This window comes from Baudoinia panamericana, assembly GCF_000338955.1.
Source record: "Baudoinia panamericana UAMH 10762 unplaced genomic scaffold BAUCOscaffold_5, whole genome shotgun sequence".
Taxonomy (NCBI): domain Eukaryota; kingdom Fungi; phylum Ascomycota; class Dothideomycetes; order Mycosphaerellales; family Teratosphaeriaceae; genus Baudoinia; species Baudoinia panamericana.
This window is the reverse complement of record NW_006911261.1, coordinates 959,174-985,437: the sequence shown is the minus strand read 5'-3', so window position 1 is coordinate 985,437 and position 26,264 is coordinate 959,174. Positions and strand designations below refer to the sequence as shown.

Here is a 26,264-nt window from a genome sequence, read left to right as displayed (position 1 = left end):
AGGCACTCCTGAGTCGCAGGAGGATGCACACGGCATGCTGAAGCAGTTGAGACTTGATACCGACCTCATATCGTTCGACGAGCCGAACACACCCACACAAGCGGCGTTCACTGCTTGAGCGTGCCTTTGACGTACATTAGCGCTGGCGTTTGTTACATTGCACGACAGTGATCTGCATGGTGGATGGGTCGGTTGGTATTGGGAGGCAATGCCGGGACACAAGCGAGCTTTGTACATAACGTTGGGTTCGACTTATCAAACGATGGGCGCATGCCTGCCTGTGGCACATATACCGATATAAGATCAGTTGCTACCACGACTGTTAGCTCGTTTTGCCCACATGCTTCACATCATTGTATTCTAAGCGAAATAGTTTCGTCTGACCCGCGAAGGGCCGGCAGACATCTGTAGCTTTCACGCCTTAGGCAACACTGTCCGAGCGCGCCCATCGCTCGGATTGGAAGTCACGCAACGCTCAGCCCACGCGCCAACGAGCACAACCACTGAACACAATGCCACCACAAAGCAGAGGTACTCCACAAAAGCCGCCGCCGGTGCCGGCAGGCTTACTCTCGAAGTCGACGCCTAACTTGCCAACTCTGCGCTCGCTCGATGCCGACCCAAGTCCAGCAGAAGCCACCAAAGTGTCAACGCAAGTCCGGCGCAATGAGTCTCCTGATATAGTTACTTCACCCTCCGAGCCGGCATCAATAGAAGACTTCACGCTCGAGTCGTCGCTGGAGCCACCATCGCTGTCGGCCGGCTCAGAGAATGACGAGCAAGCCTCGGAAGACGACAGCGACGAGGAGGAAGAGGAGGATGGCGAGGTTTCTAACCTCCGGCCTCCTCCTCGACTCATGCATCATGGCCACTCCCGATCACACACCTATCTTGGCCCATCTGCATTCGCACCTCCTTTCTACAATCGCCCTCCGACACCGCTCCCGCCGTCACCCTCGCTAACCTCCCTCCTGCGCACCAACTTCGGCGGCGCCCACAGTCGCCCAAATACTCCGGACCCGTCTAGCGATGAAGGCAGCCACCATACCACCACTGCTACCGGAACCGGGTCACAAACACCCAATCCGGCCTCCGCATCCGCCTCCACCATCTTCCGCTCTGCCAAACCCATCCCACGTGCCAGCCCCAAGGTACCGACCTACGAATACTATGGCTTCACACTCTACCTCACAAGCAGTCTAGCATTCCTCCTCTACCTCCTCTGGTCATTCCTGCCTTCCGCAATCCTGCACCAGTTGGGCATACACTACTACCCGGATCGCTGGTGGGCGCTCGCAATACCTGCGTGGACCGTCATGCTGGTCTTTTACATCTATATTGCGCTTGCCGCGTACAACACAGGTCATCTGACGTTACCAATGGATAGCGTGGAGTGCATTGTGGACGAAGCGGCGAACGTGGCGATTGTGGATGCGAAGGGGAAGATTGTGAGGAATCACCGGCCTAGCTGGCAAGTGGTGGTGGAGGAGCAGGTTAGCACGAAGGCTGGGAAGGGTAAGCACGGTGGCCACTCGCGGAATGCGAGCTGGAACAAGACGCAGCTTGATGCCGGCTTGGCCTGGAGGGAGCTGTGGAACGAAGGCACGGATGCCGTAATGGATATACCCATTGGTGGTGTATGTGAGATACTGTACGGAACTCACAACGGTTACGGCAGTGATGACCAATGACTAGACGACCTTTGGACATATATGAAAGTACGAGTAGCATGTAAAGTCCTGCTGTACCATCAATATACCCGGGAGTCGTCCAATAACAGATGCTATTATGCGCTTGAGAGTTTGGTCGCCAACATGTGAGGCACAAACCACTCACGTGCCATCTTCGCCCCGCTAGTGGCTCGCCAAGACGGGAACGGCCGTCACACTGGACCTGCGGATTTTGCGCCTCATAGCAGATAGTGGAGGCGCTGAAGCGACATCATCGACCACGACACATAACAAAGATGGGTAAAGGAAAGCCGAGAGGTCTTTTGGCCGCTCGCAAGCTCAAGAACCATCGCCGTGAGCAGCAATGGGCAGATCTGCATTACAAGAAGAGGCTGCTCGGTACCGCCTTCAAGTCATCACCCTTCGGAGTATGTACATCCCACGAGACTAAGCCTATACCGAATAATCGGGAGGATGCAAGAGCGAACATGGTCAGGTTAGAATATGTTGTGGCCAGGCTGACGGGTTCTCGTAGGGCTCATCACACGCCAAGGGCATTGTGCTCGAAAAGGTCGGTGTTGAGGCCAAGCAGCCCAACTCCGCCATTCGCAAGTGTGTGCGTGTACAGCTCATCAAGAACGGCAAGAAGGTCACCGCTTTCGGTACGCGAACGCCATCGTACATCGATGCTTTAGTGGAAGGCTCGATAGAGCTTACAATATTTGCAGTGCCCAATGACGGTTGCTTGAACTTTGTGGACGAGAACGACGAGGTGCTGCTTGCGGGTTTCGGTCGCAAGGGTAAGGCCAAGGGTGATATTCCTGGTGTGCGGTTCAAGGTGGTCAAGGTTTCCGGCGTCGGTCTAGGTGCGCTGTGGAAAGAGAAGAAGGAGAAGCCACGTTCGTAAGGAGCGCAGCGTGCTTGTGCAAGTACAATGGCGTTGATACTGGCATATTACCGGAGGCCGCAATTTGCTTGCGGTTGTGGCTGGGCATGATAGCGGGCAATGAACTTTTCCAACAACTGCGCTTCCACGGATCGGGTACCTTGAACCTTACAACGCACCTTCCCAAAGGGTCGAAGTATCGTCCAATCTTGATCGTCGAAAGAGGCGACAGACTCCGCCTGCTTTATGTTGCACAATGACACCGTGAGGCTTATTCTTACACATGATCTATACAGCATGGACAATCTATCTCATGGTAACCAACTCCTCGGCAGACGTCGGGTGGATCGCCACGCACCGATCGAAATCCGCCTTCGTTGCGCCCATCTTGATAGCCACACCAAACCCCTGCAAGATCTCGCTCGAGCCAATGCCCATGATGTGCATGCCGACCACCTTCTCCTCCTTGTTAGCGCAAATCAACTTATACGACGTCGGACCCTTCTCCTCCGGCTCCATCATTGCGTAGTACATGGCCGTGAAACTACTGTTGTAGATCTTGATGTTCTCGTCGCCAAACGCCTTGCGCGCCTCGGGCTCTGTCATGCCGATGCTTCCGACTTCAGGGTGCGCGAAAACGACCGATGGAATATTGCTGTAGTCCAGATGTGCGTCGGGCTGTCCGCCGAACAAGCGGTCTGCTAACCGCCGGCCTGCGGCGATGGCGACCGGCGTTAGCTCGAAGCCGCGGTCGCAGACATCGCCGAGGGCGAATATGTGGTCGATGTTGGTGTTCTGGTACTCGTCCGCCTTGATATGGCCTTTCTCGTTCAACGCAACCTTCGTTACGTCAAGGTTCAACTTCTCGATCTCGGGACTTCGACCAATCGCCCAGAGACAGCAGTCGACCTCCAAAGTACCCTCGCCACTTTGATCCTTGTAGTGTAAGCGTTTCCAGCCGTTACCGATGTCTTCCAATTTGGACTGCGAAGACTGCTTGTGGAGGATAATGCCTTGTCGCTCGTACTCCGCCGTCACCTTTTCCTGGATCATCGGGTCGAACGTGCGTAGGAAAGTGTCATGGCGGATGAACAGGTGCGTTTCGGTACCTAATGCGTGGAACATACCCGCCATCTCTACGGCGATGTAGCCTGCGCCTACAACGGCCACCTTCTTGGGCTGCTTGTCGATTTCGAAGAAGCCATCCGATGTGATCCCCAGCTCAGCACCTTCAACAGAAGGGAAGTTCGGGTGCCCTCCAACAGCTACTAGGATTTGCTTCGCCTTGATATCGACCTCGCTCTTGTCGTCCAGCGTCACCTTCACCGTATGCGGATCTGCAAAGCTCGCGAAACCGTGCAGATATTCCACCTTGTCGTTGTGCAGGTTCTTCTCATAGATCCCGTTCAACCTGCGAATGTACGCGTCCCGCTTCTCCTTGAAGGAGCGCCAGTCAAACGGCGCCGTCTCCTCCACATGAAACCCGTACGCTTTCGCCGAGTGTTTGATGGTTTGGCTGATGTCCGCCGCGGCCCACGTGATTTTCTTGGGCACACAGCCAACATTGACACATGTGCCGCCTAAGCGATTCGCCTCGATGGCAATGACTTTGGCGCCGTACATGCCACTCGCGCGCCGCGCAGAGGCTAGACCGCCAGAGCCGCCGCCTATGACAAGATAGTCACATTCTTTGGGTGTGGGCGCCATGCTGCTGGATGTGCCGGAGAAGTGGCGGGAGAAGGTGGTCAAACGTTGCGTCGTCCTGGCTATTCGTGAGCCTACCGCTGCGCCGGTGGTGGTGAGGGTGGCGAGACGGAATAAGGTGGGTTGAGACAGCTTGTCGACCTGACCAGATGCACAAATGAGACACAGCAGAATATATGAAAGCTACTTCCGATGAACTCTGAGAAGGTAATATGACGCCGTGATCGGCGATAGGTCGTGTGCTATGCTTGGCTTTGCTTCAAGCAGTGCAGTGCGTTCACAAGAGTCCGGAAGCGGTTTTGATATGTATAGGTGGGGGTGTGTTTTGGAATACTCGGCTTCTGATTACTATGGATGCTTCACGCTCCGACAACGATGGATGCGTGTCCGTTAGGAGCAATAGACGAACGACCTAGCCCGTCTGGTCCTGTGTACGGCACGCTGAGGCTTTGATGAGACTTTGGCTATTAGCAATTGCTGACAAACGTCCAGATGTTGTCATCTCACAGCCGTCTGATGGTGCTACCTCGGCAGCTGTCTTCCGTCATTCAGCCGCTCCGCTAGAGGCGTCATTTATATTGTGGCTTTCGTGGCTGCGGCGCCACTGATTATGTGTCTGCAGTATCAACAGTCAGTTCCTGCTGGAGTTCAAGGCTTTGGGAGCCCAGTCTTTCGACCTTGTTAATGCGCTCGTTAACACCGCGTCTTTACTTACCGCATGATCCGACGCTTGGGTGGAAATCCCAGCCCGTCGTAATACCGACATTGCTGCCGTACTTTAACTTCCGCGGAGCAATGGTAACCCTATCGTGATGGACCTCGTTACGGCAAGGTCTGGACTTGTGCCTTGTTTGTCCCATGTTCCCGTGGCCAGAGGTGAAATGGCGTCTGCCAGTCCAGTAACAAAACGTCATGTCTGCCAGTTCCAGTCCGCCAGGGCAGTGCTCATTCTACTGATCGGTGTCATTGTGCCTGTCGTTGCATCCATCAACGCGCCGGAGGTTGGGTGACTTGTAGGGCCACAGACCGGCGGTCCTGTCGATCCCCCATACATTGGCCAGTCTTGCACACCCGTTACGCCTTCCATCGGTGTCGCCGTGAAGTCGAGCATTATATTGGACAGCCCTGTGGCTTGCACAGGGACGCTCTGAACTGGAAACGGCGTCCAGAACGCATGCTGCGCTTGACTTTGCTCCATAGGCGTTGTCGGGTCGCTGTAAAATGTGGGAATATCCTGCGACGGCGCTTGTCGGTGGGGTGGGCCAAAAGGCGTGTCTGGTTGAGGTCCGCTCGACACGGAGCTGCCAGACTGTCTCCCACTTTCCGAGGAGCCTTTGCGTGGTATAGACGCTGCAAAGAAAGCCGAGGAACGCGGTGATGGCCATTGTAGAGCAGGAGTACGAAACACGGATACCGTAGCTGCGCTTTCTGGGAGCGCAATATCCCATTTTGTCGCCAACGAACGAATAATATCAATGCAACGAGCCGCAAACTGGTGGTTGACCGACATTTGCTCCAGATCTTGTAGGCCTTGCCCAAGGTTCGCTGCCGCATCGCTCGACGGAAGATTTAGAAGGTGGATTGTGCTGGCGGACATGAGGAGGCTGCAGACAAGATGTGTGACCCGCCGGAGGCCATACATCGCTCGCAACGCGTTCATGAGGGACGATATCTTGTTGGCGCAGAAGGTGCAAGTGTCGCGCGGAAAAAGCCCAGCGCCTCTCAGATCGAGCTTAATATATGGGCGAAAAAGTCTGAGGAACAATCAGCACTTGAACCATGCGAGCTTGCAAGAGTGTGCATACTGTAGAATGCAGGCATAATAGTACATGTGCAGTACCAGCACATGTGGCAGGGTCGTATTCTCTAAGCGAAACACACTGGGCAACTGCTGATACCATTCTTGATATTGCGCATACGCTGCAGCGAGTCTTCTGCTAGTAAATCGCTCTTGAGGCGCATAGAACGTATTCACCATATCGCTGGCAAGCTCGTTGAGTTGGCTTAGATGATCAATGAACAGCATTGGTCGTGCTGGTTGCTCGACACTTGGACTCAAAGCCAGGTTAGCATCAATATAAGGCCGCCAGCTGTACGTCTCTGTTCGGTCATTGACTGTGGGTTTCTGGATATCCGCTGCCGTCCGTGGCAGTAATGAGAGTCTTCCGAAGCTCACTGAGCAGGCACTGTAGCACTGCGCGTCAGCATTCAAACCATATACTCCCACAAGTTCTTGGCGAAGTACGTACGTCTCCAGATTAAAGAGGCCCCAGAAAGTGATCTTGCGCGCCTCGACTTCGGGTGGCTTCAATCCGCTACCAATAACCGACAAATGTAGTCCCAGCTCGAGCGCCATGCGCAAACACCTTCCCGCATACGCGTAGCCGTTGCTTTCTCTCCCGTGCGAGCATTCTCTAATGGCCATAATGCCAAGAGCTTGCACAGTTGTCAAGCATACCCTCTCGTCCCGTTCCAGCAATCGTCGCGCCTCAACGAAGAAACCGTCACCGGCTGATGCAGGGTTGCTTGGGTCCGTCCGTGCCGCAGGCCGATCTGAATAGTGACACGCCATTGCCAAAATCGAGTTCACGAGCAGTGGACTGCAGAAGTCCGTCCGTCCATGGCCCATATCGTGCAGAAATAGATCTCGCGAGAAGAACTGATAGAAAGGGTGGACCCATGAAAAATATAGATTCAGTAGGTGCTCAATGAATTCTGCATCTTGCGAGTGCCTAAACCAAGTACTGAAGCCTTCACTTGGAGTAACGCTCGACGAACCTTGCTGCAGATCATCGAACGAGGCTTCGCGCGACTGCAGGTGCGTAAAGGCAACCGAGTCGAAGCTGCTATTAGTCGGCGTCTGCGATAATTGCTGCGCAAAGTCTGCTTCCAGAGTCTGGGGAGCGTAACTGTGCGGTAGTCGTACGTTCGTTCGTAATGACGCTGCGACTTCGTCCATTGACGACTCCCCTCGCAGACTATGCAGCAATGATATCGCCTCGGTCTCTGGCAGGCTGCGCAGCGATGCTATGATGACATCGAGCGCGTCGTTCTGCTGCTGCAGGCTCTGTATGTCGCGTTTGAGGGCACCCTTCCGTCTGTGATCGCTATCTGCGTCGTACGTGCATTCCGTTCGATATACCGCTGTACACGTTGAGCACGACGGCACAGCGCCATCACACTTCGATTTGCGTTTCCGGCAAGGGATACACGCGGAAGATACAGCTCGACGTTTGTTGCCGGACCTTTGCTCCGATCCCGATTCTGTGCCGTCAGGTGCGTTGGGGTCGTCTTTGGGTCGCAAAGGCCGAGGAGGCATGAGCGCGTATGGAATGGCCGCTCAAGAACCAGAAAGTCCCGAAAGCGAGATGGCAGCGTGAGGAGGAATGACACAAGGGAATGAAGTTCTTGAAGAATAGAAAAAGCTTAGGGTGTGTATGTCAATGGAGGGAAAGTTACTTTGAGACGCCGATGCTCAACTCTACCTCTACCAGTGTTGCTGCTGCGCCATAACTTCCTTCTTGCGTACGCGAGGGCGCCACGCTCACAAGACCCGCCAAGGCAGCTGCAAACAGATAGATCTGCAACACCGGATGGCTCGACTCGGTGCTGCAACAGATATGTATTTGCATAACTGCTTGGCGACTATGAGCGAGGCCTTGGCTAAGAAGTGGAGTGGCCTTGTAGCGTGCAGCGAGGCGCTCTGAGGCGCTGAGGTAGTCGGAGAGAGCGGAAGCTCGCCGGAGACGTTACCCTGAAAGCTTGACGTCTCGGGTCAGGCGGCAGGCGGATCAGTTGCAGATTGGCCGCAGCGTGGGATGCGAAGGCTTGACCATCCTGCCCTTACGGCGATCTTCTAGGCCTTACTCGGTAGAAACGGTGCTTGCTTGGCGTTGCTAATATGGCAGTTCATCGGACACTGTTGACTGTTCTGGCGGAACTGTTACCTTATCGCCGTTCGACTGTTCGGAACCGAAGGCGTACAATGCTTTGAGGGGGCCAATGTCACAGTCGACCCTCGACTGGCGGGAATAGCGGCCTCTCTACTCCTACCTAGCCGCAACGACGCCTTTGCGGCGCCGGGTCAGGGTCCAAACAGCGCCTCTCGCCGAAGCCACACTGTCAGAACTGAAAAAGCTTAACTCGATGTCAAGTACGGCGTCATAGCTTCCGGCTTCTGCGCTGGCTGTATGAACACACAATATGCAAGATGTATGTGGCGCATTGTATCGCGGCAAGAAATGTTACATGTATCTGCTCGGTACCATATGCCGTCTGCTAGGCGCAGGCATGCTCAGTGTTTGCCTGCCGCATTGGTGGCTTGCCAAGCATGTTGCATTGTCGGATAACATTGCCAAGCTCAACACATACTCTTGACGGATGCATACGGACCGGAGACATATCACAACATCGCTAGATCGGACCGGTCGGCAATGCAGTGACTGAACGAATGTAACGGGTACTGTGCCTGCCAAGGTGCATGCCGCAGCGCGATGCGAGTAATGCGTTCTAACGTCATACTGCGATTTCGACTCTCCGCAGTCGACTGTTCTTCTTGCTCCGTGTCTCTACCACGCCTCATTTGCTTTACGGGACAATATTGTAGCTTTGTCCAATCTCATTATCATGGTCGGGACAGAGCAGTCAACGAGCCGCCATGGAAAATACGTAATCCTCCGGCATGAACGTTTACGGCAGTCCGAACCTTCTCTCAGCCCTGCAAGCCGCACTGTCTCGAAATAGTGCTTGCTTATTGTGCCATGCAGATTCACAGTCCGAATCTTCTAGTGCAGCAGCGCAACCTGTAACAATGCGCCCTAACCTCACCGGACATGTCACTTGCGCCGAGGCATCAACATGTATCTGTATCAAGCAACCAAGACTTGTCCGACTTAGCAGTATCTCAACCTCGCTCGGCTGCGATGCTTGGCGCTGCCGACGCCAAGCAGTTTTCACAGAGAGTACGTTCATGCGTTAGGTGTTTCAATGAAGCTGTCAACGTGCTGCAGGGTAGCTCAACGCTGCAAAGCAGACGCGCCGCCGCCGTGTTTGTGTACCCCTACCGGCGAAGCTATTTTATTGTGAGAGTGGTCATGCATCGGCTCACACCGTTAATATCTCAGCTAAGTGTTCGGTCGAAGGGTTCGTCAGTTAACAAAGTTTGCATCAGCCCGCCTCCTCCGCACTAGCTATGCACCTTATCTCGATAGAGTCTGTTCCTTCAAGGAACCTTGGCAGGTACTGCTCTGGACAATTGTGCTCCCCACGGGCAGCCAAGATTTGCCAATGTCTGCTCTCAGTTGTGTTCCGTCCGCCTTAGGCTTGCACCAAAAGTGCGACTTGGAGCCACAAGTACTTCGCAGTATCCGATAGCTGTTCAGCTTCGAGTGGACCGCTCCAGACCGCATAGCAGAAACTTCCTTCGCGGCTAAATCGTCCTAGCTGCTACTTGGCCCGGAGACGACTCCGTCATGCCGTAGGTCGACGCACACGTAGTATGCCGCTGCGCATTCTGAGTTCCGGCGGGGGGACCACCATCGGTGCTCTAGACGAAGCTACTCGTGTGCTGCAGACCCTGTCGGGCGGCGAAAGCCGTCCCCGCTTGCTAAGACTTCCCATATTCAGATTAGGCGTTGAGTTGTCCGCCTCTGTCTTCAGAAGAAGTAGACCGACAGTGATGTTGGGGGAGCATTCGCGCAAACGGGCAGGTCTGTCCGAGGTATCGCCTATACTTGCCATCTTATCGAGGCGTGAAACGCAGTCCTTTGCTTGGCTCCCATCGGCCATCTACAGCAGTTGCGCCGTTCATACCGCCATTCGTGCCAGCAGCAGCTTTTGGCCCGGCAAACACCATGGGCATGCCTTGCTGCCAGACTGTCTGCGGGCTCTCCTGCACGGCAGTAACAGGCGGAGGCTGCGCTTGTGGGCGCTGAGGCGTCGGGGCTGCGATGGCCCCTTCAACCATTCTGGCGGTGGGTGGTACGTGCTGCTGTGGTTGGGGCTGCTGAGTGCGTGCTTGGGCGTTCTTTTCGGAAATGAGACTCTGCTGGTTCTGCTGCTGGAGATGCATGCCTGCCATTGCATTCGACAGATCCGACTCGAGCGCTTGCCCTTCGGTGCGACGGGTATAGACAAAGTTTCGACATTCATCGCGAAAGCGTGTCACGATGGCACCCAGGTCGTTGTAGAACTTGCGACCCGTCTCGAGGTCGCGAACAATCTGTGTGTAGGCGGCGTATGCGTTCTCGAGGTTTTGCAGAGCTTGTTCGCGTTCACGAGATGATTGATCGCCCTGTCTCGCAACTTGGAAGGAATGGCTTGCAGATCGTATTCGCTCGGCCAAGGCAACCATCTCGGCGTCCTCTTGTCTCAAATCGTTTTGATCCGAATCGTATCTCTTGAGCCGGTCGTCGAAGAGATGCTCGAATTGCGAGGCTGTAATGGGTTGCATTGGATACTCGCGTTCCAAGCGCGCAGTTTCACGCAAAAGATCGGGAAGGACCTCGTCTTCATTCTTCTTCGTCTTCAATGCCTCGACCCTTTTCCGCCTTCGGCTTTCGAGGCGGTTAACTTCGTTCAGAGTGCCACGTAGGTTGTTCGCTTCCCTCTCCACCTTCGCCGTCATAGTTGCACGGCTGCTGCTCGGCACGTAGTCCTCCAGATCTCGATCGGTGCCACCCAGTAAGCGGATCAAGCTTTCGTGTTCACGAAGTCTGCTCTGCACGAGCTCATCGCTGTTGTCCGCTTGCTTCAAATACCCGTTAATCTCATCGACCTGTGTATACAGCTTTGGGAGAGCATCCTTCGCAGCTAGGCGTGACCACCGATCAGTACCGAACTTCCGCCTCGCCGCCTCATCTTCGCCCGCCTCTGTACGGAGAAGATCGACGCCATCCTGATACATCGCTCTTACGCTGGACTTCAATTTCGCTGTGTTGGCAATGGTGTCGTGCAGCCGATGCACTCCACCATTCTGTCGCACCTCTTCCGCATGACTCGCCAAACCCGGAGGCAGGCCTAAGGGTTTCTCGAGCGCCTGCAATGACCCCGGCAGGCTCAAACTCGCTAGCAGATCTTTAATACGCGCAGTAATCGCTTCTAACTCCGCAATAATAGCTTGATTAACGAGCCGATCGCGTCGATCTGCATATATTGACGCGGCGACGTGAACACTGTACGGCACCAGTTTGGCGAAGAGCGGCTTTCCAAGGTCTCCATGGTCACCAAGCATTTCTTGTGAGTGGCTGATTTCCTTTGGTATCTTGGCAGCCACCATGCTTGCCCTGTCTAGCACTTTCAGCTCGGACTTCGATGGCTCTGGGATCAGGTAGATAGTGTCGTTGTCTTTCTCAGCCCGCTTCAAGTCCTCCGAAACCCTGCTTCGCAGGCCGTTTAGATCGCCGAGTACTGCCCTATTGATCCACTTGCTCTCCTTCAGTGCCTCGTTCACGCAGCTGAGGCTGTCTCGCAGTCTGGCGACTTCCTCGCCGTACTTTCTCTTCTCCAAGCAGTCACATGCAGCACGGTATTGCGCCGCGGCAGCGAAGTGGTGGTGCTTAGCGTTCATGTGGTGAATCCACTCGCTGTTGACACTCGCACTCTTGAGAGCCCAATCTGCGGCTTCGCTGTACAAATCGCTGACTTTAGCTGCCAACTTCGCTATGCTGGCGTCCCGGAGACCGTCCTTGACTGCTTTCTGCCAGAAGCACTCTTGCGCCTGCGCCAACATGAGAGCCTGCAGTGCTTCCAGCGTTAGACCATCCATATCCTCCGATGGACTGCTTCGGAGTTCTGGCAAGATGACCGTCTTGTGGTGCTCCACAACACCTGCAGCGAAGCAGAAATTGTTCGCGGCAGCTTTTAAACCGTCCGCAGTAGCCCGATTCGAGGAGAGAGCAAGCTGCGAGTACATCGCCGCAAGATTAAACAGCACGTTCGCGAGCTCGAAACGGATATTGTTCTCAGTATGGGCCTGGTTAGTATGATAGCCTAATGATGGATACCATGTGAAGTCTGCGCCAATCTAGATTGTCGTCAGCCATTGGTTGCTCCACGCCGGCCAGGACATGACACTCGAGTAGGACACACGTCAACCGGAAACTTTCCACTCATATACACTAGCTGCGCCGCATATTGCTGCAATTTGCGCACTCCGCTACTGTGCGGTTCGAGAGCGTTGACAGCATCCTTCCGTAACTGATCAATCACTTCAAGATCCCTGGCGAAAGTATTAGGGTGCTGGTCATACTTCGTCTCGATATAGTTCTTGATTGGCTCAGACAGCAGGAGACTGTGCGTTCTTCGAAACGGGATCTGGAGGATGTTGCCGCTCTGCATGGTCAGAGTCGACCAGCTGATCTCCGCTGTATGAGCCACCTTCGCCGTTGCTGTTGGCTCAACGCCCCAGCATGAGCTCGAATGTCGTTGTTGATGACAGCTTCAGATCTGTGGCGGAGGGTCTGCGGAGAGCACGCCAATCTACAGCGGGAAGGGGCGTGCCGCTTACGGCCGAACCGCATGGAGCAGAACGCCACATCCGCGGCCGGCTTCATCACTGCGCTGCATCCGGCGCAAACTTGCTCATTACTATTGACATCAAAACACGCTTCTGCAAGGTACCACAGTAGCTCGCTCAGTCGATCCGAGGCCAAGTACCTGCACTACAATTCCCGTCCTAGGAGCACGCGATCTCTCATCATCTCGTGCTGACCGCTCACTACTGCCGATTACCAATCGACCCAGGGTGCTAACTTCTGTATTTACCTTCCTTTCACATCAACCCGTCTCCCTCGACAGTACGCATTAAGGACGCACCATTATCCGATATGGCGGAGCACAACTACACGTTCAATGTTACGATGACCTGCGGCGGCTGCTCGGGTGCCGTGGAGAGGGTGCTGAAGAAGCTCGACGGTAGTCTGCGCGCAGTCTTTCCGCAACGTCCTCCTGCTGACGATGATGACAGGCGTCAAGTCATACGATGTTTCGCTCGACACACAAACGGCGATAGTGAAGACCGAAGAGAGCGTCGGCTACACCACTGTGCTGGAGAAAATCAAGAAGACCGGTAAGAAAGTCAACTCCGGCGCAGCAGACGGCGTGCCGCAGAGTGTATGATCGGTCATGGCGGTCGCATACGTTTACCTTGATTCAGCCGTGGCAGCATGCATTCTGACTCAGCCGTGGCGTTGGATTGTGGCATGGCAGGTTTTGGGGACATATCGGATGATGCAGACATAACATGAATCAATGACTGTCAGCATTGCAGCCTTTTTGAGTTGTAGAAGCCAATACAGTGCTGCTGTTGTAGTGCGTGTCTTGCTCACACTTGTCAACCTGAGCCCGCAAGTCTTCTTAGGCTATTTTACCCAAGGTGTCGAGACACCCGCCGCCCGTCAGAGCTGCACGTGTTCGGAATGCTGACACGGAAGTCGGACGCTTGAGCATGATCAAGGATAATACTGGCCATTGTCACTGGCACAAATCGATTACATAACAAGACAACAAGCTTTTCCTCAAAACCGAGCCTCGACTTTCTGCTCTACATCCTGCAGGGCCCATTCGCTTCTCGCCTTCTTACTCCGAACGCGGTCCACTTGGCTCTTGGTGAAACCCTTGGCTTCCACTGCAGGGTTGTAACCAAGGCCATTCTTCTGACCGATCTCTTCACTCGACATGGACGACGAAGCTTTGCCATCAGCCCTCTTGTAGACCGTCACTACTGCAGCGCCGCCGAGGCCAAGGTTGTGCTGCAGCGCAGCGGTCGTACCCTGAACCAAGCGATTGTTCGCCCAGCCACGGAGATGCCATACCAGCTCTGCACACTGTGCGATGCCACTCGCTCCCAGAGGGTGGCCTTTACTGATAAGTCCGCCAGACTGTGGAAAGCTCGTTAGCTAGGTGAGTTCCTGGCGCCAGCACTACAGTGCTTACCGGATTTATGACACGCTTGCCGCCGTAAGTGATATCGCCTCTCCGCACAGCCTCATGGGCTTTACCGTGCTCGCTTAAGCCGAGTGCGTCGATCACAATCATCTCGTTGGCGCTGAAGCAATCATGCAGTTCCACAACCTTGACCTCGTCAACGGTTACACCGGCTTCAGTAAGCGCATTCCTACAAGCAGTCTTGTTCATTTCGTAACCCATCAAGTCAATGGCCGATCGCGAGAACAGACTGGCGCCGTCAGTACAGAGTGATTGGCCGGCAATCAGTATAGCTTGATCCTTGAGGTGCGGTCGCTCGTCCAAGAAAGCCTGCGATACAAGGACGGCCGCAGCTCCGCCGTCGCTCGTAGGACAGCATTGCAGTTTCGTAAGCGGTGCGTGAATCATCGGTGCCTTCATGATCTGCTCAAGAGTGTATTCGTCCTGGAACTGGCTATACGGGTTCCGCTTGCTGTGCTCATGGTTGACACGGCCAATTTCAGCGAAATCCTCAGCCTTGGCACCATACTTCTCCTGACGATTGATGGATAGCAAAGTCAGCTACGTCTCGGACAAGCTCGAGGAAACCCTTGTAGCGCTCAACCTACCATATACTCACGGCCCGCATTGCCGAACATCTGTGCCGCGCCTGGAGCGTTGGTGATGCCGCGCGTAGCTTTCATCATCTCCGCTGACGTTCCAGTAGGATTTGCACGGTCGTTGAAGAAGGATTGCAGAGAGCCAGGGAACATCTTCTCAAACCCCACTACCAGCACAGCGTCCGCCATTCCGCCAGCAATCATAGTCCGAGCAAGATGGAGGCCTGTGGAGCCAGTGGAGCAGTTGTTGTTGACGTTGTAGATGGGAATAGTGGTCATCCCGAACTGGTAGAACACACGCTGGCCACATGTGCTGTCACCGTAGCAGTAGCATGCGATACCAGCGTCGATCTGGTCGTAATTGACTTGGGCGTCCAGCATAGCTTTAATCCCAGCCTCGAAGCCAAGCTCGGTGTAGTCTACCTTGCCACGAGGCTTGATGAACTTGGTCATACCCACGCCTAGCACATAGCAGGGTGCCTTCTGCTTGGGCGCCATGTCTGCGGGTTGCAAGGCACAAGCGTTGAACAATATATTTCGGTATGCACGCTTGTATTATTGATTAGCGCGGTCAGTCCTGTCGTCTTCCTACTCCTGGCAATGGAGTGACTGAGCTCGAAGGGAGGCGTTGCCGGATCAGCATGTTTGTATTCGAGACTTGTGAGCAGCGGGGACGCTACCTCGGCTGAACTTCCAGCGATTCACAGTCGTAGGGTATGCAGAACCCCGCCATGCTCGGTTCCCATCTGGTCAATCGGTAGCCTGTTCGACATACCAAGAGAAGATGTTGAGAAGCAGAGTGACAGACTCATGTCGTGAACAGTCCCACCGTCGGGTTCAAACTCGTAGAATGGTAGACCCACCTCGGTTCGCGGCCAAGCTCTGCATGTTACACATTCACGCAGCGCGTCCGAATGCGCAGAGAAACCATGCTTTAGAACGAGAGCAGGGCAGAGTCATTTAAGGAGCGCCACATAGCACAGCTACGAAGCAATAGCTGTGAGAGACAGTGGCCGGAATGTCGCCATGGGAATCCACGATGATAACTGAAACGATGTCCTTCGCGACTTGAGGAGGACGCCTTGAGGACGGATGGGTGGTAGTAGAGCCAGTCCGAATCAACCGACTTGTCCACTGTAAGTCCGCAATGGGAGTGAGCGCCCCAGGAATGCGATGGTCTTTCGTCCAGTAATGTACAGAAGGAGCGATTTGTGGCGAGTCATGTCTCTCTCATCACCCAAAACGGATGCAAGAACTGACTCCGGACGCTTGGACCTTCGTTTCAAAGGGGTAGTCAGTCTTCCATGTGTGGGGATGTCATTTCGTTTGTGTTCGGCGTCCGCGAAGCCACCTGCACACATCAGAGCTGAAGTGTCTCAGGGCTGCTAGTCCCTTTCCGATCACGCCAAATCCGCCAGGTGGAGGTGGGTTCGCCTTGTCCGAAGTTTGGAAAAGGTGACAGCGGTCTTCCCGCCGTCAACCACTCTGACTGGAGGATGGACCTTCGACAACACTTCGTAGCGCAACTCTTGCCTGCTCGTGAGCGTCAACCGAATGATGTTCGCAAGGGTGCTGTTTGCGGAAGAGTCTTCTAGCAGACAACATTACGCTACCTGCTATGGTATCTTACTGCAAATACACAACCGACTCCAGACCCGCGGGAGGTTCCTGAGCGTGAGCTGCGATGTGAAGTGGCGGGCTGGAAAGCAGCCTTATTACCAATGCATCATCAGCACGGACATGGAAGTGTCTGTCGTGCCTTGCAACGGTCAGGTCCATGTGTAACGGTGTTTCGCATGCGACCGAAGCTACGGACGACGGAGCCCCTTCCGAGTCTAGAGTATCGTGGATTCGTGCTGGACCAACTTTGTGAAACACCCCTGCCGCCCTCGCGTGTTCGCCGGGCACTACAGTGAGAGGTCTCCTGTTTAGGGTGACCTTTTGCAGATCGGGTCTGGATGATGGCGTGGTTGAGTATCCTGCCTTGGCTGCATCTGGAAGCCCTCACGATCCACCAACGATCTTCACCGGCCAATGATGTGGTTCGCTCTCGCACGGCGTTTCACGCCACGCAGACATTTGCGTGCGCGCAAATGCCATTCACTTGGCAACGGTCAGACAGCCACGGTTCGTGGAGGCACCGTAGGCGTTCGCCCTACCAAGATTCAGTTCGAGGCTATTGTTGCACTGAGATAAGGAAGGTGTAGGTTCCTCTATATATGTGGCCACAGAATGCCACCCTCCACGAACTTACGCCTCGCACGAACAAAGTGTAACAACCAAGCCACCACAACCACAATCCATATCAGTCCGCCATCGACACATCCTACACCAACAACTTGACAGACAGCTTATGGACCATCTCTGCCCTCGTGCAACATCGCCGCTCCTACCTTGCCTATCATGTCTCTCCCAAGCGACTATATCACCGACAACGATGACACCTGGAGGCAACGAGCCCAGTGTCCGCCGTCCAAACCTCTCCAAGCTCCCTTCAAGCTCCGCAACGCGATCGACTATGACCTCGTCAGCGAGAAATCAGCGTCACAGACAAGCATCAACAGCTACCCACACTATCTACGAAGATCCGTCCACGACCACCGAAGTGACAGAGCTACTGGCTTCGTACAGCCCTTACCGAGCCCACCGCCACCAGCCTACCGTCCTGCATCAGAGGAAGGATTCGGCGACGGTCCCTGCACGCCTCCTCTCGACAAAGGCTTTAACACGGTGGCGTCCAGGGCGCCGCTGAGACCCACCCTGCCAGAATCCAAGTTATCGTACTACTCCATCTGCAGTACCACATCAAGCGAGCCTGACGAGAAGTCGAAAGCCCTTGATGCACTGGACAACCGTCAGCGGAAGGTGCGGAAGAAGGCGAGCGCTGTAGTGTTATCTTTCATTTGTCCGTGTGTTCAAGCGAGGCGCTGAGAAATTTGGGATGGCGAAGCGGATGGGTCATATGTATATTGGATGGGAGCTTGACGACGACACGATGGATATGGGCATGGCACGGCGTCGTTCGATTACTATCTACGACTGTGCCGGAAGGCCTGAGGATTTATGGGATGGTTGAGAAGGCTTAGGATCTACCTTTCTCATCACCGGGCTTTGTAGTATAACAACGTGTCAATGCGTATGTGGTAATACCATCAACATGGGTTTCCGTCTTTCTGCGCCACTCAGCTGCAGGGCATTCAAAATAATGGCTTCTGAACCGCATTGCGCACAAGGTTCTGCGCAAACGGCAAGCTCATGCCGAGCATGAATGCTCGAGGCGAGCACTGAGAATTAAGAAATTGCCCGCGTGCGCGGTTCACATGTGAATGCGCTGCGGAGCGGCTGGCGGAGACGACCAAGCACAAGCGCAATTTCCTCTCCAACCTTCCAGCCTCTCCTTTCATCTGTCCTCGCGCCTACCTACAGCTCCATCCAAAATGCGAACAGTGCATAGCGTCAACATACGTCTCTTCTTCCATCCAGAATTGCGAACTTGATGAGAGGCGTTTGCAGCGCAGCAACAAGCTGATAACCACATATTATTACCGATGGGTCACGGGCTGTCATGTCAAGAAGACATGGAGCGCGATCAGTGGAGCAGCATCTGCCATTGCTTAGCCTACTCTGTGGTCACTGTTATACTGATTTCTTGTTGTTACAGTCGTAGCATCGTCAATGGTGCATAGCAGCACCGCCTACCCTTGCGTGTACCTCGCCAGCGAGCGGTCACGAGTGTCTCCGCAAACTATATCTGCCAGCCTCCAACGCCAGCATATGTACTCATGTTCCTGCGAAACAAACTAGTCGCGGACGAAAGAGCCTGTACATCGAACGTTACTTCTCCTCAGCTCCAGCAACCGCAGCGGCAGCAGCATCTTCCTCTTGCTCAACGCTCAGCATAGTGTTGGCTGAGCTCGAGGTAGACATCTTGCGCAAGTCATGCATCTCAGCACGATCTGTGGTCTCCGGCCCGTGGAGCTCCTCGTCATACTCAGCAACCGCCTCAGGATCAACCGCTTCGAACTTGGTCTTCAATGGAGAGTGACCGGCAGCTTTGGAAATACTGTTGGTGCGGCGACGTGGCTTGACAGTGTTGTAGTCATAGTCCTCGAGCTCGGAATATCCGTCACGGCCCCTGTATGAGCTTGTGTCAGCTTGTCGTCCGATGTTGCTTGCATCAGAAGCTGGAAAGAGGAAGATCAGGGGCATACCAATTGCCTTTGCCACCACCTTGCTTCTTGGTCTGGGATGGGTCGTTACCGGAGTATCCTGCCTTACCGAAGTAGCGAGGAAGGTGCTCCTCTGGCGCCGCGGTGCCATTGGCGAGGCCCACGTGGTCACGATCGGTCACTTTGTGCGTGCGAGTCACTATAGCATTTTGTTAGCATAAGCACTGTTCGACAGACACTATGGCTGTTTAGGATATGATGCTGACAGATACAGCTTCGAGAGCTATAGCTCGTCATCTTGCCAACGCAGCAACATGGGTAGGTCAACTCACTGATTGCGTCAAAACGTGGCGTTGGGGCGTTTGGGTGTTGTGGTTGTTATTGTTGTTGTTGTTGCTGCACTACCTTAATTGCCCGATTGAACAAAGAATGAGACGATGGAAGAGAGAGCTGTCACGCGACTCCTTTCTTCGGCGACGGGCGGCGCGTGACGTCGAATTTATGGGTACCTGCAGTTGCGGCAATGGCACTTCTTTGGCCAGACTGCTCGTTATCAGTCTCCGAAGATAGCCTTATGGAAGATGAGACGCAATGGTAAGCAATTGGCATCGATGTAGCAGTTGGAATAGAATGAGATGGAAGCACACGAGCAGTTCGATGGGTATGGCGGCGGGGAAGGAGCTCCCTAGTAGCTGAGGAACGCATGGCTACATGATTTGCCCACTGCTCGGCACTATAGGTACGTGTATACTCTCTAGTACACGTACCCCTGGACTCCCTCGTTTGGTCGCATATCCAATCCCGTGGAGCTGACTCCGGCGTGGCTGTCGGAATTGTACTAAACCGCTGATGTTGCGCTCGCTTGGTGAGCTAAGTGTCGACTATTGCCCTGCCTCTGCAACCGAATGGTATGTACAGTGAAGGCACCTTATCATCAGTCTGTGCACGTATCAATTCAGTTCCGAGGTGCTAAACCTTGTGTACGCTGCAGTAGCGGTTGAACGAGCAATACACGAGATACAGCAACGACGGCGGACAATGAGCACGCGACAAGGCTCGCTACCCCACAGGCACTAATGTAACGGCTATACTAGCGTAAAGCACGAGCCCGAAAGCATGGAACTCAGTGGTTGCAGCCTTCCACTCTGACAGGAGTATCATCATTAGTCGTGAAGTATCGGCTGGTCTATGTGAACCGCACTGAGCATTTCTTCGAGAGAGCCCGCCGTCGTTCCTGCGCGTCAACGTCCAATGAGTAGAGTTCCTTGTGTTCACATCACGCCAATCGATAGGCATTGATGAGTTTCACCCGCTTTTGCGTCATTACCTTAGCGAGCTTTGAGCGAAACACACATGCAAGAACGAATGGTTTTCTTTTACTCTTCGAGTTTGGTCGCTAGAATCTGAGTCTCAAGTCTAAAGCCACTATCATCATGGCTCTGCCAAAGACTGCGATCAAGGTCGCTCTGGACTGGACGCCAAACACGATCCACAGTGGCTTATTTATAGCCAAAGAAGCAGGCATTTACAGCAACCGTGGGCTCGAGGTCGAACTGCTGCCGCCTGACGATGACTATAGCAAGACACCTGCGAAGCGACTTGAGCATGGCGAAGTGGATTTGGTAGGCTTTCCCGGCTTTCACGCCCCCCGTTTCTGTATCTAACAATCGCAGGCAATCTGTCCGTCAGAATCATGTATCGCGTATCATGAGTCTGGTAAGGTCAGGCTACAAGCTGTATACGCGATCCTGCAACGAGATGCTTCAGCCATTGTATCAACGTCGCTTGCCCGCATCAGCGAACTCGGAAGTGGCAAAACCTACGGCAGCTATAACGCCCGCTATGAAGATGACATTGTCCGAGCCATGATTCGCGCAGATGGCGGAGACAGTACCGGCGTCAAGATTGAACGACAGCAGGGTAAACTTAGCCTGTTCGATGCGGTAAAGAAGGGCCAACTTGACGCAACCTGGATCTTTATGCCGTGGGAAGGCGTGGAGGCAGAGCTCAACAACGTCAAGTTGCACGCCTTTAAGCCGGAAGATTACGGTGTTCCGTACGGCTACTCGCCGGTCATCGCTCGGAACGCAGCTTCTTCGAAGCTCGATGACGAAGCTCTGTGGAACTTCGTTGCGGCGACCATGGAGGGCTATCGGTACGCCGTCAACAGTGTTGATCAAGCTGTGGATGCCCTGAGCAGGCATTGCAACCCACCTCGATCAGAGGAGTTCCTTAGGAGGAGCCAGGAAGCCATCAACGAGTACTATTCTGATGGCTCGACGTTGGGGAGGATGTCGGCGCAGAAGTGGAAGGCCTGGATTGATTGGCTCAGTACGCACGAGATGTTGAAGGGCAGTAGCATTGACGCAGAACAGCTCTTCAAGAATATATAACATAGTGTACTACATGATGTGGGCGGTTTCTAGGACGTTTGTCTAGGCTGTTAAAGTATGTTTACTTGCTCCAAATGGTGCATCTAAGGTGTGCTGAACGCTGAATTAATATATCTTTGATTTTGCAGCAGCATCATCGTCGGTCGTGTTATCCATGTCTGCGATTAGGGCGATGATCTGCTTTCTCAGGATACGCAGCAGAGAATGGTCCTGGAGGTGATCTGGAATCTTCACATCAGGCACCTTCCGCGGTTCACGAGTTGGCTTGCGTTCTGCCTCACGATCCGCCTCCGCCTTGCCATCCGCGGTACCCTCGACTGCCTCGTCATCCTTCAGTAGCTTGGCAGATATCTCGACAGCCTTCGTAGACTCTGCAGCCTCGGAGAGGGCGCTATCAAATGTGTCGTCTTCAGCATCCGCTCTGCCACCGACGATGGCAAGAAGTGTTTGCACGAACAACTCCTTCATGTATGCAAAGCTGAAGCCAGCTGTAAGCTTTGCGACAATCTCGCCAACCTCGTCAGTAAAGTCGACGTTGCTGTTACGCTTGAGCTTGTTGCGCCAGTACTCGCAGTATAGAATCCGCTCACGCTCGCCGGGCAGCTTGTAGTGATATTTGCGGTCGAAACGAGACGGGCGTTTACTGATCCCAGAGTCAAGTCGCTCGAGGTGGTTGGTGCTGCCGATCATGAGGATGCCGTCGTTGCTCTCCAGCCCGTCGACCTCGTTGAGAAAGTAGGATCGGACTTCGTCTTTGACGAGTGAATCGAGGTCTTCGAATATGAGCAGGCATGGTGCCATGCTTCTCGCCTGCGAGAAGATATTTCGGATGGAGTACTGCGGGCCATTGCAGGCATCGAATGACTTCACGTACAATGGCGCCACGTTCTCCTTCAGCAAGCTGTTCATGAGCGCCTTGATGCTGATTGTTTTCCCACAGCCGGGAGTGCCGTGGAAGATAACACCGCGTTTCCAGGGAACAGCATACTCTTGGTAGATAGCGCGACTGTCGAAGAAGCTGTGGACATCATCTACAAGCGTCTGCTTCATGGCAGGATCGAGAATGACATCGTCCCAGTATGAAGACTGTACGGCCTTCCAAAGATCGCTGCTTTTCTTCCAGCAGCCAGCGTCAAAGACATAGATCTCCTCATGAAGCTCTTTTGACCACTGCCCGCAGGCTTTGAGCACGCTGTCAGCAGCCTCAGAGTAGCGAGAACCCTCGCCCTCTCTTGCGGAGAGTATGTAGTACAGCCTAAGTTGACCCCTGTAAGGATCTGGCCATGCGATGTCGTAGAACTGGAAGGTATGGCCTTTCCACGCGTATTCGAAAAGACCGAACTGCACACTGTCTCCAAGCCTGCCATCGCCGCCCTGCAAACGTGTCTGCGGCGCTTCATACGTCCGCTGGGCTTGAAAGCTGTTTCCGGATGTGGTCAACCGGAGTTTAGCATGACCTGCCTTTGCAAAGCCGTGAAGGTCGGCCGCATGGGGCTGTACCACGGTGACGTGCTTGTCTGGGTGGAGCGAGCGAACAGCTTCGAGAGTCTGGAACTCGGTATTGATTCGCTTGCCGGAGCAGTGTGCCTGGAAGGCCTCAAAGACCGGCACCTGTTCGCCGTGGGTCCCTGAATGGAGGGTAAGTCCTTCCGTCCCGTAATGACCCATTTCAAGAACAGATACAGGATGAAGCGCGCAGGACGCGATGAGCAGCTAACAGGGGTTTGTACGGAATCGGGTACCTACTTTATACGTTTCTGAGTATGATGTGGAAGCCTTACGGGGCGATGACTGGATCAATACCGCAGCAGGCTGCAGCTTCAGCGGTGGCCAGCTTCAATCGCTGTGACATTAACACCTCGAATCACCAGCTATGCTCCAGCGAGCCCGAGGAGGGTTGTGGAGATTGATGCCTGGTCAGTCCATCAAGCGCGCTGTCGGTGTCTCAAACCATAATGTGGCGACCCTTGGTGAAGTCAACTGCGATGTGCACAGCCTCCACTCATGCAGCAGCACACACGGTGGCTTTGATCGATGTGGGAAGGCATCCACATTCCTCGACCAGCATCTGCTCAATATCAGACGAAGATGGCTGGCTTCATCTTGAGCCTCCGACGGTTCGTCTTGGAGACGGGAGGGCAGGCCGATCTCGGGAAGCGATCGGGCCCCATGCGCTCCACCATCTCCACCATCTCCACGCGAGCCGCAGCGACGCCTTACCGGATTGTTTCTACCGCAAGCGACTGTCGCTCCTGGTGCGGTTAGAAGACGATTTTCCGTGCGCTGCCGAGGTTTGAGCGGGGTTTGGTTTCGCTGAGTGAGCAGACTCTGACACCGCAGCGTAGGGCAAGACGGGTGAGTCAATACATAAGCCAAGTTTTTCGCGCCAGTCCAGAAACTCTCCCCTCTTCCAGTTCGACCCTAGCCGTGAACTTATGCTGGTCACCCTTAGGCTCTTGACTGACTCACAGCTGCATCGAACTCTCATCAGTCTCTCCACTGAGTGACCGCAAACAGCATGGCGATTTTCGGGGAGAAGGGCCGAGCATCAGACTCCGATGGCTATCCAGACCCCAAGGTCGGCGACTACCCAACCGGCAATGGCTACGACGAAGACCTTCCCGTGCAATGTCCCGCGCATACGACGGAGCGGAAACTGGTGGCGCGCATCGACATGCGTGTGATCCCATGCCTCTGCGTCATGTACCGTGAGTGGCGCATATCGCAGCTCGTTGAGCGTCAAAGACTAATATGAGGACAGTCCTGGCCTTCCTCGACCGCGTCAACATAGCCAATGCCAACGTCTATGGCCTTTCCACCGAGTTGAAACTCAAGGGCAACCAATACAACACCGCTCTCGTTATTTTCTTCGTCCCATATATCTTATTCGAGATTCCGAGCAATATCCTGCTAAAGCGCTTCAAACCGCATATTTGGCTTCCCATCAATATGTTCATGTTCGGCTTCTGCTCGATCATGCAGGGCGTTGTGAAGAATTACAGCAGTCTCCTGGCTGTGCGTTTCTTCCTTGGTTTGTTTGAGACGGGAATGTTTCCCGGCGCCTTCTATCTCATAGGTTAGTACATGTTCATCTGCTGTTGCTGACGATGTTGTTACTGACCTCTTTCCCCCGGCTGTAGGTATGTGGTACCGCCGACACGAAGCGCAGAAGCGGTATTCGTTTTTCTTCAGCAGCACAACGCTTGCGGGTGCGTTTGGTGGTCTTCTGGCCGCAGCCATCGGCAAGATGAAAGGCGTAGGCGGATACGCTGGTTGGCGATGGGTAAGAATGTTGCAGCCTCCAGATTTCGACAGACTCTGAAGCTGACATTTTGCAAAAAGATTTTCATCCTCGAGGGGTTGTTGACCGTCGTCGTGGCGGTTGCCTTCTTCTTCTGCATTCCTAGCTTTCCCGAGCAGGCCAAGTGGCTCCGAGAAGACGAAAAGGCCTATATTGCGGCTCGGCTGCGCGCTGATCAAGGCCGATCTGCTGTCGAGCGGCAAATCACGCTCAAGGACGTCGGTAACGTCTTCAAAGACTACAAGGTTATTGTTGCTGGCTTCATGTATTTCGGTAGGTACTTGGCTGGTTGCTGCCGTGTGCGCTCAGGCGGTTCATGCTAACGTCGGTCGAGGTCTGATTGTACCGGCATACGGCTATGCCTACTTCGCTCCCGGAATCATCAAGACGTACGGCTACGGCGCCATCGAGACGCAACTGCACTCCGTGCCTCCTTGGGCCGCCGCTTTCGCAATGGCCATGCTCACCGCCACGCTCTCGGACGCGACTAAAATCCGCTTTCCCTTCGCAGTGGTATGCAAGCCCCCGACTATAACTCTCGGATGTTTTCTGGGGAAACGCTAACAATTACCGTTCTAGTTCAACATTTGCGTAGCCATCACCGGCTTCGGCATCCTCATCGCCGTGCACCACAACAAGCACTTGCAGTATGCCGCGCTTTTCCTGGTCGCCATGGGGGCCTACAGCGCCATGCCCATCATCGTCTGTTGGTTCAACATGAATCTCGGCGGCCATCACCGGCGCGCCGTCGGAGCAGCATGGCAAGTCGGTTTCGGCAACATCGGCGGCATTATAGCCGTCTTTGCTTTCCTGGCCAAGGACGCGCCAAAGTATGTGACGGGCTACAGCATCTGTCTTGCATTCACCGCCTTGAGCATTCTGGCCTGTTGTGTCTACGGCATTGCGTGTTGGTCGGCTAACCGGAGGAGGGATAAGATGCCGGCTGACCTGGGCTTGACGGAATATGAGAAGACGGAGATGGGAGATATGAATCCGAGCTATAGGTATCTGTTGTGAAATTGCCGATGAGTACTATAAGATAGTAAAGGTGGCGGAGCCGAAGCAAAAGCTTTTTGAATTTCTGAAGCTCTGCGCTACCCCTACCACCCGCTATGTTCCCGCTCGAAGCGCCGTGAATTTGCGATATGTTGCGTTGATCCACTTGTATGTGGTCCTTTGCTACAGCCTATCTACGAGCCATGCCATCAGCATCCACTGTCCGGCGAACCCCCTCGGTGAAGGTGTCACTCACTTCTGCTCCTTCTTCGGCGGATTCTGCACAAAGTCGATACCCTTCTCAATGTTGCCCTTGAGGTCGGAGCAGCACTTCTCGAGCAGCTTCTTCTCATACTCATTCGCGTCCTTGAGGATGTTGATGGCCTTCTGCGCGCCGTCCTTGCCGAGCTCGACGGGGACGGAGAAGAAGTCGCAGCCGACTTCCTTGTGGACTTCCTCGCCACCGGGGACGCCGGGCAGGTAGACGTAGGTGGGCTCCACGATGCCGGTCTCGCCCTTGGCGGCCTTCATGACGGCCTCGGCGAAGCGGAAGCCGGCGTAGGCCATGGAGAGGGTGGCGGAGCCGGCGCCGTCCTTGGCCTTGACGACTTCGTCACCGCCG

General features: G+C 54.4%; 14 protein-coding genes across 14 annotated transcripts; 6 read left to right on the top strand and 8 right to left on the bottom strand.

The window, feature by feature from the left end:
* Positions 1-857: 857 nt before the first annotated feature.
* BAUCODRAFT_68503 (uncharacterized protein) lies at positions 858-1,691 on the top strand (the record flags this gene model as incomplete). The annotated part of the gene is made up of 2 exons (XM_007677251.1): positions 858-1,448; positions 1,494-1,691. The coding sequence occupies 2 exons, from the start codon at positions 858-860 to the stop codon at positions 1,689-1,691; spliced, it is 789 nt and encodes a 262-aa protein (XP_007675441.1).
* Positions 1,692-1,966: 275 nt separating this feature from the next.
* BAUCODRAFT_147470 (uncharacterized protein) lies at positions 1,967-2,577 on the top strand (the record flags this gene model as incomplete). The annotated part of the gene is made up of 3 exons (XM_007677599.1): positions 1,967-2,098; positions 2,206-2,332; positions 2,399-2,577. 3 exons carry the CDS (start codon positions 1,967-1,969, stop codon positions 2,575-2,577), a joined length of 438 nt encoding a protein of 145 aa, XP_007675789.1.
* Positions 2,578-2,608: 31 nt separating this feature from the next.
* Positions 2,609-4,713, bottom strand: BAUCODRAFT_449844 (uncharacterized protein). Its single transcript, XM_007677598.1, has 2 exons — positions 4,371-4,713; positions 2,609-4,318 (listed from the first exon to the last, which is right to left on the bottom strand). The coding sequence occupies exon 2, from the start codon at positions 4,261-4,263 to the stop codon at positions 2,863-2,865; it is 1,401 nt and encodes a 466-aa protein (XP_007675788.1). The 5' UTR covers positions 4,264-4,318; positions 4,371-4,713; the 3' UTR covers positions 2,609-2,862.
* Positions 4,714-5,170: 457 nt separating this feature from the next.
* BAUCODRAFT_138682 (uncharacterized protein) lies at positions 5,171-8,032 on the bottom strand (the record flags this gene model as incomplete). The annotated part of the gene is made up of 4 exons (XM_007677597.1): positions 6,510-8,032; positions 6,066-6,446; positions 5,332-6,014; positions 5,171-5,295 (listed from the first exon to the last, which is right to left on the bottom strand). Exons 1-4 carry the CDS (start codon positions 7,577-7,579, stop codon positions 5,171-5,173), a joined length of 2,259 nt encoding a protein of 752 aa, XP_007675787.1. The 5' UTR covers positions 7,580-8,032.
* A 1,421-nt stretch (positions 8,033-9,453) lies between these two features.
* BAUCODRAFT_449672 (uncharacterized protein) lies at positions 9,454-9,834 on the bottom strand. The gene has a single exon (XM_007677596.1). It carries the CDS (start codon positions 9,666-9,668, stop codon positions 9,459-9,461), a length of 210 nt encoding a protein of 69 aa, XP_007675786.1. The 5' UTR covers positions 9,669-9,834; the 3' UTR covers positions 9,454-9,458.
* Positions 9,835-10,000: 166 nt separating this feature from the next.
* BAUCODRAFT_68852 (uncharacterized protein) lies at positions 10,001-12,597 on the bottom strand (the record flags this gene model as incomplete). The annotated part of the gene is made up of 2 exons (XM_007677279.1): positions 10,001-12,283; positions 12,349-12,597. 2 exons carry the CDS (start codon positions 12,595-12,597, stop codon positions 10,001-10,003), a joined length of 2,532 nt encoding a protein of 843 aa, XP_007675469.1.
* A 239-nt stretch (positions 12,598-12,836) lies between these two features.
* On the top strand, positions 12,837-13,377 carry BAUCODRAFT_138680 (uncharacterized protein; the record flags this gene model as incomplete). The annotated part of the gene is made up of 2 exons (XM_007677595.1): positions 12,837-13,173; positions 13,226-13,377. Exons 1-2 carry the CDS (start codon positions 13,086-13,088, stop codon positions 13,375-13,377), a joined length of 240 nt encoding a protein of 79 aa, XP_007675785.1. The 5' UTR covers positions 12,837-13,085.
* Positions 13,378-13,640: 263 nt separating this feature from the next.
* On the bottom strand, positions 13,641-15,748 carry BAUCODRAFT_449474 (uncharacterized protein). The gene is made up of 4 exons (XM_007677594.1): positions 15,647-15,748; positions 14,793-15,332; positions 14,194-14,718; positions 13,641-14,138 (listed from the first exon to the last, which is right to left on the bottom strand). The coding sequence occupies exons 2-4, from the start codon at positions 15,279-15,281 to the stop codon at positions 13,776-13,778; spliced, it is 1,377 nt and encodes a 458-aa protein (XP_007675784.1). The 5' UTR covers positions 15,282-15,332; positions 15,647-15,748; the 3' UTR covers positions 13,641-13,775.
* Positions 15,749-15,901: 153 nt separating this feature from the next.
* On the bottom strand, positions 15,902-16,144 carry BAUCODRAFT_121829 (uncharacterized protein; the record flags this gene model as incomplete). Its single annotated transcript, XM_007677593.1, has 1 exon — positions 15,902-16,144. One exon carries the CDS (start codon positions 16,142-16,144, stop codon positions 15,902-15,904), a length of 243 nt encoding a protein of 80 aa, XP_007675783.1.
* Positions 16,145-16,655: 511 nt separating this feature from the next.
* Positions 16,656-17,758, top strand: BAUCODRAFT_449530 (uncharacterized protein). Its single transcript, XM_007677592.1, has 2 exons — positions 16,656-16,925; positions 16,985-17,758. Exons 1-2 carry the CDS (start codon positions 16,742-16,744, stop codon positions 17,533-17,535), a joined length of 735 nt encoding a protein of 244 aa, XP_007675782.1. The 5' UTR covers positions 16,656-16,741; the 3' UTR covers positions 17,536-17,758.
* Positions 17,759-18,617: 859 nt separating this feature from the next.
* Positions 18,618-19,249, bottom strand: BAUCODRAFT_147463 (uncharacterized protein; the record flags this gene model as incomplete). Its single annotated transcript, XM_007677591.1, has 3 exons — positions 18,618-18,918; positions 18,995-19,151; positions 19,225-19,249. The coding sequence occupies 3 exons, from the start codon at positions 19,247-19,249 to the stop codon at positions 18,618-18,620; spliced, it is 483 nt and encodes a 160-aa protein (XP_007675781.1).
* A 1,136-nt stretch (positions 19,250-20,385) lies between these two features.
* On the top strand, positions 20,386-21,345 carry BAUCODRAFT_68973 (uncharacterized protein; the record flags this gene model as incomplete). Its single annotated transcript, XM_007677286.1, has 2 exons — positions 20,386-20,574; positions 20,626-21,345. The coding sequence occupies 2 exons, from the start codon at positions 20,386-20,388 to the stop codon at positions 21,343-21,345; spliced, it is 909 nt and encodes a 302-aa protein (XP_007675476.1).
* Positions 21,346-21,398: 53 nt separating this feature from the next.
* On the bottom strand, positions 21,399-23,157 carry BAUCODRAFT_449535 (uncharacterized protein). Its single transcript, XM_007677590.1, has one exon. It carries the CDS (start codon positions 23,011-23,013, stop codon positions 21,451-21,453), a length of 1,563 nt encoding a protein of 520 aa, XP_007675780.1. The 5' UTR covers positions 23,014-23,157; the 3' UTR covers positions 21,399-21,450.
* A 428-nt stretch (positions 23,158-23,585) lies between these two features.
* Positions 23,586-25,979, top strand: BAUCODRAFT_33085 (uncharacterized protein). The gene is made up of 7 exons (XM_007677057.1): positions 23,586-24,053; positions 24,107-24,421; positions 24,486-24,628; positions 24,688-24,919; positions 24,981-25,159; positions 25,226-25,832; positions 25,899-25,979. Exons 1-6 carry the CDS (start codon positions 23,864-23,866, stop codon positions 25,661-25,663), a joined length of 1,497 nt encoding a protein of 498 aa, XP_007675247.1. The 5' UTR covers positions 23,586-23,863; the 3' UTR covers positions 25,664-25,832; positions 25,899-25,979.
* Positions 25,980-26,264: the final 285 nt, after the last annotated feature.